Here is a 19,219-nt window from a genome sequence, read left to right on the forward strand (position 1 = left end):
TATACGTATTTCACATTCGGGGGAATTCTGAACAACTTTCACTCTCATCGACCTTCCACGCATTTATTCATGTTCTTCGCTTCTGCTTTACCGCTCGAGATTTGAATTTAAAATAATCAGTTTTGTAAACGACGCAGTATTTAATTTTGATAAAATTGAAAAGAAAATGAAAATAAAAATGAAAACTATTGTAAAAATTCGTAATTCGTATAGAAAATATAGAATCTTTGTTTTGTTTTATTTTATTTTTATACTGGATACGCATCCAGGAGAGTATAACTGGGGACTGAATTGCGGGTCTACAGGCGCGTCTTGAAATGCGCATGTTACTAACGAAGCAGCCAATCAGCAACTATAATAAGAAGCAACAATTTTTTAAATTATGTTTTAAAATTTTTTGAGTAAAAATACAGAAAGAGAATCAATTCAAAGTTACTACAGGTCAGATAAGTAAGGGAATTCAATGAAAAGTTATTAATAAAAATACGAAAAAAAATTTAAAGTTTAGAATTCATGAGAAAATTCTAAATTTTTGTTTCTTTTTTGTTAGTCTCATAAACTATGAAATTACCACGAATTCTAATACAAAAACATTCAAATTTTTCTATTTTAGCCAATAATTTCTTTTCAGTTAACTCGCAATTCTTGAAGACCTATTTTAAAAATTTAGTTTTAAATTATTTAAAATTTAATTTTAAAAGAGTTGCGTTCATAATTTTCACAAATAGATCAACCTCAAAAGATTTTAGTTTAAAATTTTATAAAATTTAAATTTTGAATTAATTTAATTAGAAGTTTTAAACAATAAATTAGTTTTTTCAAAAATTTTAATAATTCAAATTTTTCTGAAGATATAGTTAAATTTTTTTAATATTTACATATGTTAAAAACTTCTAATTAAATTAATTCAAAATTTAAATTTTATAAAATTGCAAACTAAAACCTTTTGAGGTTGTTCTATTTATGAAAAAATTGTAAACGCAACTCTTTTAAAATTCAATTTTAAATAATTTAAAACTAAATTTTTATAATAGGTCTTCAAGAATTGCGAGTTAACTGAAAAGAAATTATTGGCTAAAATAATTTTCAAATAATTTTCTTTTTTTATAAAAAGAAAAAAAATTGAATTTTGGAGAAGTTTGTTGCAAAAATTCAATTATTTTCAAAAATTAATAAAATTCTTCGCAGAAATTCAATTATGTTAAAAAATTTTTTTAAATTATCGTCAAACTTTTCAATTATTTTTAAAAATAATAAAATTCTTCTCTGAAATTCAATTACATTAAAAAATTTTAATAATAAAATTCTTGGAAAAATTTCAATTATTTTCAAAAATGTTTCTCAATTCAATAATTTTTAAAATCTTTAATAAAATTTTCCAAAAGAATTCAATTATTTAAAAAAAAAATTTCAGAAAATTCTACGCAAAAGTTTAATTATTTTCATAAATAATAAAACTCAACACAGAATAAATTTCATTTATTTTCAAAAATTTGTCTCAATCAATGATTTTCAAAATCTTTAATAAAATTTTCCAAAAGAATTCAATTCCTATTTAAAAAAAATTTTTTCATAAAATTCTACGCAAACATTTAATTATTTTCATAAATAATAAAACTTATCGCAGAATTTCAATTATTTTCAAAAATTTTTTTTTTCAATTTAATGATTTTTAAAATCTTTAATAAAATTTTCCAAAAGAATTCAATTATTAAAAAAAAAATTTCATAAAATTCTACGCAAAAGTTTAATTATTTTTATAAATAATAAAACTCATCACAGAATTTAATTTATTTTCAAAAATTTTTCTCAATCAATGATTTCCAAAATCTTTAAAAAAATTTTTCCAAAAGAATTCAATTATTTAAAAAATTTTTTTATAAAATTCTACGCAAACATTTAATTATTTTCAAAAATTTTTCTTAATTCAATCATTTTCAATATCTACTATTTTAATAAAATTTTCCAAAGAATTCAATTATTAAAAAAAAATTTTGATATAATTCTATGCAATCATTTAATTGTTTTCAAAAATAATAAAATTTTTTACAGGGATTCAATTATTTTCATACATAATACATTTTTTTTGGAATTTAATTACTTTCATAAATAATAAAACTCATCGGGAAATTTCAACTATTTTTAATACCTTTTTAATCAAACTTCTCGAAAAATATAAAAATTCAATTATTTTCAAAAATTTTCTAAGAGAATACAATTATTTAAAAAAAATTTTTCATAAAATTCTACACAAACATTGATTTATTTTCATAAATATCAAAAATCATTGCAGAATTTCAATTATTTTCAATACAATTTTAATCGAATTCCACGAAAAATTTAATTATTCTTCAAAATTTTATTAAAATTCGTCGAAAGAATTCAATTATTTAAAAATTTGTTTATAAAATTCTTTACGAGAATTCAATTTTAAGAAATATTCAATTATTCAATAAATTATTTATTTTTGTATCTATTTAAATAATAGAATTCTCGTAGAATTTTCTAATAAAGAATTGAATTAAAAATAAATTTCAGTTAAAATTTTAAATATTAATTGAATATTAAAAGTATTATAGCGTGAATTTGTAGAACTAATTGAATTTTGAAAAGGTTTCAAATTAAATTCTTTCAAACTTTTTACTAACAATTCTGTAGAATTAATGTTTTTGAACAAGTTTAATTAAATTTTTTTTCTAAATTATTTGAAATTTTTCTTTCTAATGTATATAGATTTAATTGAAGAATTTCCGAATAATCCAAATTTCGTAAAATTGAATTGTAAACAAATAGATTTGAAAATTCTCAAAAAACTTTTTTATAATATTAAAAAATAATTAATTTAAAGTAGAATTTTAGTTAAAAATTCTAGGAAATAAGTAATAATTAAATTGAAATGATGAAAATAATTTTGAAGAATTTACAGTAACAATATTTTTATTAAAAACTAATGATTCGATCATTTTTAATTATTTTGAAACATGAATTTAGAATTTTATGTTTTCAAAAATTAGAAATTGAAATTTTTGAAAATCTTAATTCCTATAGAAAAATAATAATGATTAAATATTTATGTATTTAAAAAATATTTTATTGATGTTTTTGAATAATTTTACAATTATAATTTGTAAATAAATGTATAATGGAACATTTTTTTGAGTATCTAATAATTTTTAGAGTGAATCAGATAATTCTTCAGAGTCAGGGAAAAAGTCAAAATTTTGTCTGGAAATCAGGGAAAAACAAAATTAAATTTTTGTGGCAACCCTGCAATTAACTATTAAAAATTAATTATGTTCAAGTTTTTGTTACATCAAAAATATTCAATAAAAACTGGTTTTAAACTTATATAATTAATGAATTAGTTAATCTTTTACGACTAGTAATTCTGTAATTTAACATAACATGTACTCATTCTGTTTATTTTCTGTTAAAATGTTTTTTTTATCGTTTTTATTTTCTTTTATTTGTTTTTGCTCTTCTCTCTTTAATCAATGTTTATTGTAAGGACTCGGAGAAGAGTTTTAAATTTAACTTTGCAGTTTGCAATAAGATTTATCTTCTACAATCGACTTAATTTGACATTCACTATTTATTTATTTGATGTTTATTTTTCTCTGTTGATTTTTACAGTGATTTATAGTGATTTCATAGTGATATTCATTTATTATTTTGCGGTTTATTTATTATTTTTATTTAAAAGACGAATTACTGATTTATGTTAAGTTATTTATAATTTTTCTCTTTAACTCATTACTGTATTGCTTACTTTATGTTCCTTATTTGTTATGATTTAGATAATTAATTTTATATTTATTTTTCTTGATGTTTACTATTATTTATTGATAATTCCTTTTCTTTTTATTTTATTTCTATAAAATTAATATTGAAATATTCTGTATTATTATTCTCGTTATTGAATAATTTCCTTGTTACCTATTAAGAGCATCCGGGAGAAAATAGTGATTTTGCAATTTTCTTCTCATTTGAAAAGAAAAGAATATTTGTCAGAATTTTGCCTAATTTTTATAAATAATTATTGAAAAAATTGTTTAAACATTCAGAAAAAGGGGTTTCAGAAATTTCTTCTCATCTTGAAAGAATAAAATGTTTCGGGTTCATATTTGAAGGAATAATAGAGAAAGAATTTTTAACTAAAATCAAAATCTATAGTGTTTTATGTCTATTGCTGCGTTTTAGATTAATTAAAGTAAACATCAATTTCTTGAAGCAAATTGTTTATTAAATTACGTGTTTCACTGTGTTTGAATTAATATAAATAGGCTGTAAATAAACATTCCACTGTCGCCAGCAAAACAACAATATAGTATAAAAATATAAGTGGTTCTCTAAAACAAGAAGAATTATTAACCCTCAGAGGTACAATTATTTCATATCAAAGCGCAATTTATAAATTATAAAAGTTTAATTGAGCAAACATTCACTCGTAATTTTCGGCAATCATCACAATTATCAACTATTTAAATAAAAACAACTAAAAGACACCACAATGTCGTCAAACCTTGTCTAAAAAAGCAGGTAAAGTTAAATAAAATAATTTTAAAATTATTCCAATTTATTCTCGCAGCATCAGACAATGTTCTTTTTTCATTAGATTAGTAAATTTTCTATTTATTTTCAGCTAATTTATCACAGTAAATTATACTTCAAAAAAAAAAAAAAAAAACGAGTATCAAAACTTGAATAAGGCAAGTATAAAAAAAATTCCCTTTCGTTCCTGCGAGGGTTAAATAAATTTCCTACCTAATCGCGAGAAATAAATAAGAATTACGATTCACAATTTGTGTGTATTCATAACAATATTCACATTTAAAAAAAAGTGAACGGTCGAAAAACTTGTATAACTTATGTATCCTAATTTGTAAATACGTATGAAAATGTCAAAAATTATTTTAATTACAATTTCGTGTAAAATCACTCACACGTCGCACTTGAGAATTTTGCTAATCGTCTAATTCACAATTATCCATTTCCTTTTCTGTCAGTCCATCCAGATCATGAGAATTCTTCACGGGTGAGAGTGTCAGTGATTTATTGTGAATATCTAATCCAAGAGTTATTTTCAATAATTTTAGGACTCCTTTCTTATCACCAGCCTCGTTTTCTGGAAATGATAAATTTAATTAGTTTGTATAGTCTTAATAATAAAATCAGATATTATTATTATAATTTATCATTATTTATTATTATTTTTATTATTTTTATAATGTTGATTTGACAATTGTATTTTTTGGTTAATTTTTTTAATTTTGAGTTTCTTTTGAAAAAAAAAATTGGGTAATTTCAGTTCTTTAATCACAATTTTTAATGAAATTATAATTTTCTTTATAAATTAATGAAAAAAAGTTACAGAATTCTAATTTTTTCATAATTACGTATAATTTTTATACAAAATCTTGTTTTTTTGAAAAAGAAATAAAGAAAAAATTTTTAAATAAATCTTCCACATTTTTTTTAGTAATAAATAAAAAATTAGAATAATTTCTATTTCTTCACTACGATTTTATATAAAAATCACAATTTTTAATTGAAAATAAAACTGAAAAGTTTAAAAGATTTTAACAAAATAAAGGAAAAAAATATTTGGTTTGTTAATCATTTTTTTGTTATCAAATTTTTAGCTTCTCTTGGAAATAGAATTTTTGAAATTTCTGTTTTTTAATCACAATTTTTAAGGCAATTATAATTTTCTTCCGAAATTAATGAAAAAAAAAATTTGCAGAATTCCTATTTTTTATAATTATAATTTTTATACAAAATTCTGTTTTTTTAAAAAAAAGAATAAAAACAGAAATAAATTTGAAACATTTATACTTCTCAATCAAATCTTCCAATTTTTTTTAGTAATAAATAAAAAATTTGCATTATTTCTATTTCTTTAACAATTTTGTATCAAAATCTTAGATATGTTTAGAAATAAAGGAAAATTATTTTTGTAAATTCCATCACAATTTTTAATTGAAAATAAAAGTGAAAAGTTTTTTGGATACCAAATTTTTAGTTTCTCTTGGAAAAAGAATTTATGTAGGTAATTTCTGTTTTTTAATCACATTTTTTAAGGAAATTATAAATTTTTTTAGAAATTCATGAAAATAATTTACATAATTTTTTTTTTTTTGAAAAAGAAATAAATTTGAATCATTGATATTTCTCCATCTCACAATTTTTTACAAAAACTTTCATTTTATCTCGTTAAAAATAAAAAGAATTTGCATAATGTCTATTTCTTCATTACCAAGCAAAATCTCAAATATATTTTTTCAAAAACAGTTAAAAAATTTGTATCCTTTCTATTTTTTAATTGGAAATAAAATTGGAAATTTTAAATGTTTTATAACACAATTGAAAGAAAATTTCATCATTTTGATCTGACAATCGCATTGTTTTTACAAAACTTTTATAATTGGAAATTTTAAGTGTTTTATAACACAATTGAAAGAAAGTTTCATAATTTTGATCTGACAATCGCATTGTTTTACAAAATTTTTAGTATTTTTTGCATATTTTCTATTTCTTTATCATAATTCTTCAACAAAGTCTCAATATTACTCTTTAAATAAATATTAATTTATTAATAAATAATAATAATTTTTAATAATTTTAATAAATAAATGACTTCAATAAAAAATAAGAATAAAGTTATTTAGTATTTTTTAATAATTCTAAAAAATGTTTACAAATTGAAAATAATTATTGATTTAATTTATTTTTTTTTCTTTGTTGTGTCAAGTTTTTAAATGAGGTACAAAATAGAAAATCAAACTTTTTTCATCGTTTTTAATGAAAACTTTGAATATTATTAAAAAATTGTCATTGAGAAAAAGAAATTATGCCATTTTCTTTCCTTTTTTAAAAAAAAATATAAAATCCTGTTGTAACTAATAATAATAATTAAAAAATCAAGATCATGCAAATTTTGTTCATTCTTTGCTATTTAAATAATAGAAGTTAAGAAAAACTTGTAAAAATTGTCATTTTTTTGTAAGTTAAAAAATTTTGTAGTTATGCTTGAAGAAAAAATTTTTACTTTTCGCAAACTTTGGAAAAATTTATATTTAGTATTTTGAAACTTAAACATCTTTCTTATTATTATTATTGTTATTTCTCAGAGTTTTTAAACTTAGAATTTTTTTCATAAAAGGTAAAAAATATAAAATAACTTACTTCTAGGAAATTGTTTGGAATTTTTGACAAATTGTATTAATTTCAGAATAAATTTTACTAAATTCAAAGTATAGGGTAGAGAGGGGTAAAAAAGCCACATTTTTACTTTTGATGCTGTAAAATCTGTATTTAAAATTTTTTTCTCAAATTTCCAATTGTTATTGAAAGTTTAGTTATTAAGCTTGAAAATTCTTGACGGAAATATTTTTTATCTCATGAAAGGACTAAGTTATAAGAGTTTTACGAAAGCACTGCAAGTGGCTTTTTTGCACCACCTGGTGGGGTGAAAAAGCCACCCTACGATTTTAGCAAAACATGTTATCAATTTAGGTATTTTTATAGTTTTCCTTTATTTATATGACAAATAGTCTTATTTGAAAAATATTTTAATAAATATGAAAGAGTTTTTAGCAAGCAAAATTGAAAATTATATTAAGTTTACCTGTTTTCGATTTGCACTGCCAATAATTTTTCGTACATTTTTTAGAAGTTCTCTTTAAGTTTCACCACAGATAACATATTTCGTTGCAACCGTTTATTCATTGTTTATTTTTTTAATGCACTTTGAACTACTTTTTCGTCGTGTTTAATTTATTTTATTAAATAAACACGAAAAATTTTGTAAAATAAGAAGGTTAGTTTAAATAGAAAACAAGTGAATTTCACAAAATATTCAATGGATTTTTTGCCCTGGCTTTTTTACACCCAAGACCAGTTATTAAAAAAAGCAAAAATAAATTGTTAATTCAGTTCAATTTCCAAAAATTAACATTGTATACGTTTTCGGTATACTTTTCTCCTTATGTACAAACATTTACTTTTATTAATTAAGGAAGATTTCGACTATTTACTTTTATTATTCGCTCACTTAATCAGATTGTAATATGTTTGAAAAGTTCACCAAAATGTTTTCAAAAAAGCAACAAAAAATTAAAATTACAATAAAAACAATATTAATCTAGGTACAACATTCAAACTAGATTCAAAAGTTGCGTATTACCTAATAGTATTTATATTCTAAACAGCTGATAAATCGGCTTAATAGTTTTTAAATAAAACTCAAATGGCTTTTTTACACCATGGCTTTTTCACCCCACTCTACCCTATGTTTTCAATGTCAATTTTCTTTTATAAAAATTAAAAAATTATTCAAATTTCCCTCGAACATTACAATTAGCTATGAAATATTCTTATTTTTAGACTAAATTTTACTATTTTTGAAATAAATTTTTCTAATTTTTATTTTAAAAAAATTGTTTTTAAAAATAGTAAAAGTTATTCTGGAAATAATAATTTTTAATATTAAATTTTACGATTTTTGAAGGAAATTTTTCCAAGTCCTAAGGTTACTTTTACTACTTTTTTCTGAAATTTACTTCATAAATCATAAAATTAATGGAATTTTAAAACAAAAGTAGTGTTATAATAAAAATTTTGATTCAAAATTTTAAAAAAGTTACGGATTACGGAAAATGATGAAAAAAATATTAATTAATTAACAGATAAAGTTTAGCAAAAAAAATTTGATTTAAAAAAGCTGAAGTTAAAAGAAAAAGTAAAAAAAATCTTTAAAATAAATTTTATCGAATACAATAATTTATCTTTAATTTAAAAATTCCCTTTTTCAAACTGAATCCGTTTTTTGAAAAATAAAATCTTCTTTTCTTAATCTAATATTCAAAAATCACTATGATCCCTGAATTAATATATTTTCTTTTATTTATTTCTAAGAAAAGAATTCGAGAATTTAACAAAATGTTAATAATGAAAATAAATGAGAATATAAATTATATATTTTTATTGAACGATCAACTGTATTCTCTCAATAATTGAATGCTGGTGATAATAATTAATAAAATTAAATAATAATCGTGAAAAAAATGACTTACCTTCATTACCAGTGATTTGTTGCTCTAAATGTAATTTTTCTTGTGCTATTTGATACATTCCTTCTTCTATTGTTCCTTCACTTAGCAGCCTTATTATTCTCACGGGTCTGAAAAATATTTACAATTTTTATATTATAAAATTCACCTACAGAGATTTAACAAATGCAATTTCTTAGAGTTTAAATTAATTTACTTGGTTTGTCCGACTCGATGACTACGATCTTCGGCCTGTTTATCATTGTACGGATTAAAATCAATGTCGTGAATAATAACAGTGTCCGCTGCTGTTAAATTAATTCCTAAACCTCCAGCTCGTGTCGATAATAGAAAAATGAAAATCGATTTGTCGTGAGTGAACTCATCAATCATTTCCTGTCTCTCGGTTACTGGAGTTTGGCCGTCCAATCTAAATAACAAGAAATGTATGTATTTAAATTGTTTCTTGTCAATAAAGGGAAAAGGAAAAGGGACCTAATAGCGACAAGAGATCTAAGTTTATAATGATTAAAAAAATGCTTATAATTCAATGACTTTTCAAACTTTTTCGTGGTAGAACGATCATAAACATAAAATTAAATCTCTTTCATCGTGAAGCGTTAGGAATATATTAAAAAATTCTAAACAAGGACCAACCTATAATGTCTATGATTCCTAAGAGTCAAGTACTCTGTCAGAATATCCAGAACCATGGTGAATTGGCTAAAAATTAAAATTCGATGTCCTTCCTCCTTCAGTTTCGGCAAAAGTTCATCGAGGGCTTTCAATTTCCCCGACTCGGGAATGAAGTCCAACGGTAGACCAAATCCTGCAATGCTCTTGAATGTTCGAGAGAGTTGATTGATCTGATAATCAGACATCCATAATAAATCCTCGAAAACATAATCTGGATTTTTCTGCTTGTACCCCGATTCCATGGCAAGTCTTTTTGATATTGTCTGCAAGAAAAAAAACATGTTTTTTGTATTCTAGCAATAAAAATGACGCTAAATGATGAAAAGGACCAAGAAATTTAAGTTTGATTTTTTAAAGTAAAAATACCTAAAGAAAATTAACTCTCAATGCAAACTAATAATATTTCGCAAATTTTTATTACATGTAAAATTTTACAAAATATAAAAAAAACGAAGTTGAAATCCACAACCAGGGTTGCCAGAAAATTTTAATTTTGTTTTTCCCTGACTTTTCCCTGATTTCCAGACAAAATTTTCACTTTTTCCCTGACCCTTAAGAACATCAATAACTTCTTTTTTAAATAAATATTTCATCATTATTATTTTTCTATAGAAATTAAGATTCTCAAATTCAATAACTTATGAGAATATTATTATAAAAGTCTTCGACTCGGAGTGATCGATTTCGTCATGTTTTATAATAAATTTAAGATGCCAGAGTGATAAAATCATTATTTCTTATCATAAGAATATTGTAACCATAAATTCAAATTTTCAAAGATTTTAATTTTAACCCTTTTCAAAATTCAATTATTTCTAAAAATTCACGCTATAATGCTTTTAATATTCAATTATAATTTAAAATTTTAAGTGAAATTAATTTTTTAATCAATTTTTATTAGAAAATTTCCCGAGAATTCAATTATTTAAATACAAAAATAAATATTTTATTCAATAATTCCATGTTTCTTAAAATTGAATTTTTATGAAGAATTTTATCAAAATTTTTAATAACAATTGAATTCTTTCGAAAATTTTTTTAAAATATTGTAAAAATAAATGCAATTTTCTATCATTTTATTTAAAATTGTATAAAAAATAATTGCAATTTTATTAACTAAATCTTGTAAAGAATTTTGTCAAAATTTTTTAAAATAATACAACTTTTAAAATAATTTTATTTAAATTTTTCGAAATAATTGAATTTCTTAGAACTATTTTTTATTAAAATTTTGTTTAAATAATAGAATTCTTTTGGAAAATTTTATTAAATTAGTAGATATTAAAAATAATTGAAATTTTGCCAAGAATCTTATTAAAATTTTTCAAAATAATTGAATTTAGGAGAAGAATTTTATATTATTTATAAAGATAATTGAAATTTTGACGAGGATTTTAAACCACTTTTCAACAAAATTGAATTTATGCGAAGAAGTTCATTACTTTTGAAAATAATTGAATTTCTGTAATCAGTTCATCTTAAAATTTCTATTTAAATTCAAACAAAAAAGACACAAAAATTCAGAATTTTCTTATAAATTCTAAAAATTAAATTTTTTCCAGTACTTTTAATAAAAATCCCTGACTTTTCCCTGACTTGTGGCAACCCTGATTCAACGAAAAGAATTTTTTTAATATTATGAACATTACTTTAAAGAAATATACAACAATTATCATTCTTAAAGCGAAAATAAAAATCAACCTTTTTTATAAATTTTTTTGAGAACATTGTTGCGTTATCTTTGAATAATATACTAATTAGAAAAATTTTTTCGTTGATCAACATTGTAGACTTCAACTTGGTATAAAAAACGCTCGTTAATCAAAATCATCATAAAACGAGCATAAACTTAAACTTCTCGTCGCAATAGGTTCGCGTTTCGTTTCCACCGAAGCGTCAGAACGTCATACATGCAAAATGTAAAATTCATTTAATAACAAACCTTCAGTTTATCCTCAGTGTAATAGGATCTAAACAAAAGTGGATGATTTGCGAGTTTTCTCAATTGCATCATCATTCCAACTCCGTTAATTACATTATGCTTATTCGCCTCATCTGAGAATTCACTCAATAAATTTCTGTACATTTCCTTTTGCTTCTCAATCATAGGAACTCTCATGACTTCTTCAGACTTTTTCGGAAGATCGCGTAAAACTTCTGACTTTAGACGACGCAATACAAATGGTTTCATTATTTGCTTGGCATTCTTAACTTGCTCCAATTCAAAGAGCGGCTTGTCTTTACTGTCCTTCGTTGCCGATACTTTCTGCAAGAAAAAAAAATTCTCTTCGTAAACATAATGAACAGAATAAATTTAAAATTAATCATTAATAAGAATTATAATTGCAGGCCTCGGATCGATTTTAATTCACAAAGAAAGTCACTTTAGTCGATTAAAAATAGAAAAAAGTCGAAAAACTCGTTTATTTAATTTGTTGTCACAAAAATTTTATTACTTCCCTGATTTTTCACTAATTTCTAAATTCAATTATTCGAAAATTGGATAATTTTGTTAAATAAATATTTCAATATTTCTTATTTGTCTTTCCATGCAACTCCAAAATTTAATTATTTTCTACAATTTTTAACTAAACTTCATTTCTAAATCAATTACATTTAATAATTTACCGAAAGTTTTTCAAGAATTCAATTATCTTCAAAAAGATTTTAATTACAATTTTTCAAATTTATTTTTTTTAGATTTTCTAAATTAAATTATTCAAAACTTAAATAATTTGTTAATAATAATAATTTTTTAATTATTCAAAACTTGAATAATTTTTGTTAGGTAAATATTTAAAAACTTATTATTATTTATCTTAATCGAAATTTCAAATCATTTCAATATGAAACCTTTTGAAATTTAAATATTTCCAAAAATTACAACTGCAATTTTTCCAAAAGTCAATAATTATTTTCTAGAATTTTTAACAATAATTGAATTCTTTCAAAAAATTTCTTTAATTTATTGAATATAATCGATTTTTTGTTAATAATTGCAATTAATAATTTTACTATTAAAATTTTATTTAAATTATTCATAGAAAATTAAACTATTTTAAACAATTTTATTAGAATGATAATTTTTTGAATTCCTGAGAAGAATTTTATTATTTATAAAAAATAATTTAAATCTTGTGATGAATTTTACTACATAATTGAATATTATTTTGAAGGATTTTTTAAAATTTTAGAAAATAATTGAATTCTTTTGAAAAATTTTATTAAAAATTAAAAAATAATTTAATGTTTCGAAGAATTTATTAAAATTTTAGAAAATAATTGAATTCTTTCAAAAAATGTTACATATTAAAAATTAAAAAATAATTTAATTGTTTCGAAGGATTTATTAAAATTTTAGAAAATAATTGAATTCTTCCACGAAATTTTATTAAAATTTTGTTGAAAATAATTGAATTTTTCCAAAAGTTTTATTTTTTATAAAAAAAATTAAATTCTTCCGAAGAATGTTTTTATTTATGAAAATAATTGAATTCTTTGCGAAGAATTTTTTAATAAGTCTAAAAGGGTAAATTTAAAAAAATTTTAATTTACTTTGTTCGAAGAGAATTGAATCTTATAAAATTATGATAAAACAATTTTAAGAATTTGATTTTTAAAAATATTGTAATGTAACTTTTTGAAAATATTTGATAATTTTTTATATAATTTAAAAAAAACTAATTTTTTGATTAATTTTAACTAAAAATTTTGAACAATGTTGTTTTCTAAAACGTTAAAAATATTTATAAAAAATGCTAATGTTAAAAATGCGCAGAATTCCATTTTTTAATATAATTTTTAGAAGCTAATTTTCATTAATTTTCATTTTTAAATGTACACTTAAAGATTTTTCATAAATTAATTTTTCATTTTTTGAGAATTTAATTATTTTCAAAATCTGCAATTAAAGTTCTTCAAAAGTTGATTTTCAAAAATTGTAATAAAATGCTAGAAAAAAAACCAATTATTTTCAATTAAATTTTACAAAATTTCAATTATGCAAAAATTTTTGAATTATATTTAATTTTGAATTTATTTATTTAGTTATTTTAAAAAAATTATTAAAAAATAATTTTTGGAATATTTTTCAATAGTTATTTTTCACACAATAAAAATCGAAATAAGTTGCATTTTATATTAAAAATGTGGTATCTTGCTGCAAAATTTGGAAAAAAATCGAAAAATTCTCAATGTTTGAAAATAAGTAAAAAAAAGTCGCATTTTTTGAAAATAGGCGAAAGAAGTAGAAAAAGTCAATATCCAACGCCTGGGAGTAGTAAAATTTATCTGTAATTGTGACGTGCAGACAAGAAAGGTTATTTTTATAATTTTTGAAGTAAAAATACAGAAATAGAATCAATTATACTATTGTAAATCGTTGGTGTTCAATTCTTCATTACATAAAAAATATTCAATAAAAAAAGGTGTCAAATTTACATAATTAAACGGGGAATTTCAATCCAGATGAATCTAAGACAAACGTAACCTATAATTCGTTTGCTTCCTAGGTATCTCTCTTGGGAACGCGTCACAATTATAGTAAAATTACTTACTAATTAGTACTTACAGGATTTTTCGAGAACAAACTTTTCAAGTCTGCTTGCTTTCCAGCGAACAATGTAGGCATGACGAATATTAAAAGTGAAATTAGTTCGAGTAAATTATTTTGCAATGGAGTTCCAGTTAGGAGAATTCGATGTTTCGCCTGAAAGAAAATGGAAATAAATTAAATTTCTTGCAATTTTATATTAAATTTAATATAAATTGAATTCAAATTGAATTTAAATTAAATTTTTCGTATACCTACATTAATTTTGACAAGATTCTCATAGCGAATTGTGCCCATATTTTTTAGCATGTGCGCTTCATCGAAAACAACATATTGAATAGGCATCACACGAAACAATCGTCTTTCCTCCGGTGTACTGCTTATAAGATTGTAAGTCGTCAAAATAATATCAACATCGTCTAAATCACCACTTCGCCATCCCATTCTCATATCCCGTCGTTCATCCTGTGAACCGTAATACTTAACAACTTTCAAGTCTGGTGACCATCGCTCCAATTCATTACACCAATTCTCTGCAAAGAGAAAATTCATAAACATTATTTGTCTCAGGATTCATTTCTTTTGGAAAAAGTTTATGTCTTCACTTACCCATTGTGGAACTTGGAACGACAATCAAATGCGGTCCATCGTTTTCATCATAGAATCCGGATTCCTTAAGATAGGAGAGAAAAGCAATTACTTGAATAGTCTTACCGAGACCCATTTCATCGGCTAGAATTCCATTAACACCATGAGCATGCATCACAGCCAACCAATTCAATCCCACCATTTGATAAGGGGCTAATTTTAAATCGTCTGGAATTCCCGCTGGCTGCTGAGTGATTGTCGCTGAACCTGCAGAAACTGCCTTCTCCATTGTTGTTGATAATCGCAAACATTTCTTCATGAGATTTTCCACAACGCTTCTTGTTGCCAGCAACGACTGATGATGATATTTTAAAGAAAATTCAAAAATTGACAACAATTTTTAAGAATAGAATTTAATTAAGTGTTTTAACTACCTGCGCGGAGTTTAAGAGTTCAGTGTCTAAAAATTTATTGTTTTGAAATTTTCCAACGATATCTCGCCAACTGGTAAAAGGCCTGGCTGCAATAATTGCGTCCACTTTTTTCTGCGTACACTGATGCATTAATAAAAATTCGGACGGCATAGCAATTTGCATAAAGTCTAATACTGCTTTTTTATCACTTGTCAGATGGTTTGATACTTCGACGTCTGAATCATCATCGCTGAAAGGTTGTTTAATTGAAATTTCTCCAAATTTTGTTTGATTTGATTTCAAATTTTCATTTGATAGACATGGACATTGTCCAAGACAATTAGCGAATTGTCTTGGAAAATTCGGATACGTTCACATTCTTTCAAATGAAAATTCCTATCAAATATAGCAACTGTTTGTTAAAGTTTGTTAAACATTTTTTAAATCATACCTATCGAATACTTTGCTGGAATAATTGGCTTCATCTGAATCGACATCAACATCCTCTTCATCGTCCCTCATTTTTCTACGCTTTTTATTACGTTTCTTACCTTTGGGAGCGTGAGATCTTTTCCTACGTTTATTGAGAGATTCTTCTGCCTCCTCAAGATTCCAGTCGCATTTTGCCAATACTACCTCGAGTTGCTGAAAATTGTTTTAAATTCAATGAATAACTACAACAGAGTTGCCACAAAAAATTAATTTTCTTTTTCCCTGACTTTTCTCTGATTGATTCTGATGTATTCTGATTCACTCTAAAAATGATTAGATACTAAAACAAGTTGCGGGAATCCAGATGTTCATTACATGAACATTTTGCTTCCTCTTTACGATCAGCAAAAAAATTTGCTTCCTCGTGGAGGAAGCATTAACGAGAACGACAAGTATATTTAATTTTTAGATAATTTTCTATAAAATCTAACATTTATAAATTTAAATTCATTCGTCTAAAGATTATAATTTTATTATACAGTAATATGATTCTAAATAAAAAAAAAATTTATTAAAAAAGTGAATCTTTCAACTTTAATATGTAATTAATTCTATAAATTCCAATACAATATATACTTTATATGGGGCATTCCAGGCCAAATCGGAAATTATTTTGCTTTTGCATCTCAAATTTTTTTTAAACATTTTTTTTCTTTTAGTACTCTTTGAAATGGGCTACCTTGATTTTTTTCAAATTTTTTCATAAAGTGGTTCAGGAGATACAGATTTTTGAAAAATGACGTTTTTTTACGTAAATTTTTGTTTTAAATGCTTATAACTCGGTCAAAAATTGATCAAATTGGACGTTATTATAATGAAAAGTTTTGTTTTCACGCGTAGTTTTTAATAAAAATATTTTTAAAAAAATTTACAATAATTTACGATAAGATTTAAAAATTTTTTAAATAAAATTTCATTTTATTTATTTCTATTTATTTAAAAATTTTTAATTTTTATATACGCAGTGATGGCCAATAACTAACTTGCCATTTGATAAAATCACACAAATTTTTTACAGCAAATGTGTTTTCAGACTGAGTCTCTCCAAACTTAACCTTCTTTCTGTGTAAAATTGTGATTTGGTCAAACGACCAAATCACTATGTAGGTATATAAAAATTAAAAAATTTTAAATAAATAGATCCCATCGTTTGCCCACGATCGGACAAGGCTTAAAAATTGTTAATTTAGTGCTAGTTTCTTACAAAAAATTTTGAAAAAAATTGATTGATACATACATTGCTAAAAATGAAATTTTATTTAAAAAATTTTTAAATCTTATCGTAAATTATTTAAAATTTTTTTAAAAATATTTTTATTAAAAACTACGCGTGAAAATAAAACTTTTCATTATAATAACGTCCAATTTGATCAATTTTTGACCGAGTTATAAGCATTTAAAACACAAATTTACGTAAAAAACGTCATTTTTCAAAAATCTGTATCTCCTGAACCGCTTTATGAAAAAATTTGAAAAAAATCAAGGTAGCTCATTTCAAAGAGTACTACAAGAAAAAAAATGTTTAAAAAAAATTTGAGATGCAAAAGCAAAATAATTTCCGATTTGGCCTGGAATGCCCCATATATTGTTGCAGTAACTTCTTCAACATTATTTTTATCATTTGAATTCATTTATTATTTTCTAGAATTTTTAACTATAATTCTTCTCAAAAATAATTATTTTTAATAATTTTTGAAAAAGTTCTTTTAGAATTTTCAAATTGAAATTCTATTCAATTAAACTTTTTTGAAAAAATTAATTTTACAGAATTGATAGTTAAAAAATATGAAAAATTCAGATTTTCAAAGATTTCAATATGAAACCTTTTCAAAATTCAATTATGTATTTCTAAAAATTCACGCTATAATGCTTTTAATATTCAATTATTATCTAAAATTTTAACTAAAATTCGTTTTAAAATCAATATTTATTAAAAAATTCTACGAGAATTCAATTATTTAATTGAAAAGAACTTTGCTATTTATAAAAATAATTGAAATCTTGCCAAGAATTAAAAAATTTTTTTTGAAAATAATTAGAAATATTCTATAAGAATTCAATTATTTCAATACAAAAATATATAATAATTTATTAAATAATTGTCACAAATCTAAAAAAAAAGTAGTAAATAGTAGGTTTTGGTAGATAAGTATGAAGCATGTACTTTTTTTTATTTATTCTGGAATATCTACAAAAATGATTTAATAAAGCAGAAACGATAAAAAAAATTCTTTACTCAACATTATAAAAAGACGAACTTCGATTTTTTTTAATAACTACAACTCAGACAAAAAATTTTTTTTCATCGGTCAATTCATAGGACACATTTAGAAGGATGTCCACAACATATATCAATAGTTGACTTACTATTTTCTTTTAATTCCGAATTTTAATAAATCGTTTTGTCAAAAAATGGCTGGTACACAAAATAACCCCGGTTGGCAATACTTGAATAAAAGATAATGCACAATTTTGTAACGTACCTCGGAATCTTTTTTCGGAAACAGTTTTATCAGGTACTTAATTTTCTCTTGTTTGTCATTAGATTCAGAACTTCGATCAGAATCTGAGTTGGCAAGTTTTGTTGAACTGCCAACATCACTGTCGCTATCCTCGATACGATTCACCGCTTTTCGCCGAACTGTTATTTCGGGACTCATATTACTATCTTCGTCGGCTGTAATTACAAAAGAATAGAACATGATTAAAATTATTGAAACTTCAAATTTACAGAAACTCATTAAAACTGATTCAACTCACTTTAGAAAAAATTATAACGAATCGAATAAATGGCTTTTAATAATTATTTTCAAAATTATTCTCAAAATGAGTTTTAAAAAGTGTTGAATCAGTTTTTAATTTTTTACCTAACCTTTTCTGTTAATAATTATCAAAGTAAAGGTAAAAATGTTCTAGGATTTTCCATGAATAAAAATAACAGTTAAACTGACATGTAGTGAAAACAAACCTTTTCCTCCCTGCAATTTAACAAAGAAAATTATAACAAAATTAACTTACACGTGTTCATTTTCTTCACTATCTTCTTAAATCTGAATCTTCGTAAATCTGTGAGAAGGCTGGTCGTTTTATTTTTGATGTGCACTTCTGAATTTATATCAGACATTGCATCAAATCAAATACAAAATGCATGAATATAGAAAAAAATGCATCTTTATAAATTGAAAATGTAACGCTAGATAACCTTATAAATTCACTTGGCAGAATATTTTGACGCAATCAAAAATTTATCCAATTTTTCTAGAATTCTAAACTTTTCTATAAATAATAAATAAATAATTGACGGTAAAAAAAAATTTCTATACCCAACAAGGGAAAAAATTGTAATAGGAAAATCGCGTCTTTCTTTCTGAGAAAAAGGAAAAGGTTTTAGCTCTGCCTGGCGGAAGATGCGCGAGGTTAGGGTTTTT

General features: G+C 23.0%; 1 protein-coding gene across 1 annotated transcript; it reads right to left on the minus strand.

Annotated features, from left to right (window-relative positions):
• Window positions 1-4,221: 4,221 nt before the first annotated feature.
• Window positions 4,222-19,184, minus strand: LOC122510883 (SWI/SNF-related matrix-associated actin-dependent regulator of chromatin subfamily A containing DEAD/H box 1 homolog). Its single transcript, XM_043625826.1, has 12 exons — window positions 18,810-19,184; window positions 18,275-18,468; window positions 15,751-15,944; window positions 15,321-15,549; window positions 14,908-15,241; window positions 14,557-14,831; window positions 14,317-14,454; window positions 11,689-12,012; window positions 9,708-10,009; window positions 9,268-9,480; window positions 9,075-9,181; window positions 4,222-5,125 (listed from the first exon to the last, which is right to left on the minus strand). The coding sequence occupies exons 1-12, from the start codon at window positions 18,913-18,915 to the stop codon at window positions 4,965-4,967; spliced, it is 2,577 nt and encodes an 858-aa protein (XP_043481761.1). The 5' UTR covers window positions 18,916-19,184; the 3' UTR covers window positions 4,222-4,964.
• Between the last annotated feature and the right edge of the window lie 35 nt (window positions 19,185-19,219).

The sequence above is a fragment of the Leptopilina heterotoma genome, unplaced genomic scaffold (assembly GCF_015476425.1).
Source record: "Leptopilina heterotoma isolate Lh14 unplaced genomic scaffold, ASM1547642v1 Lhet_121, whole genome shotgun sequence".
Taxonomy (NCBI): domain Eukaryota; kingdom Metazoa; phylum Arthropoda; class Insecta; order Hymenoptera; family Figitidae; genus Leptopilina; species Leptopilina heterotoma.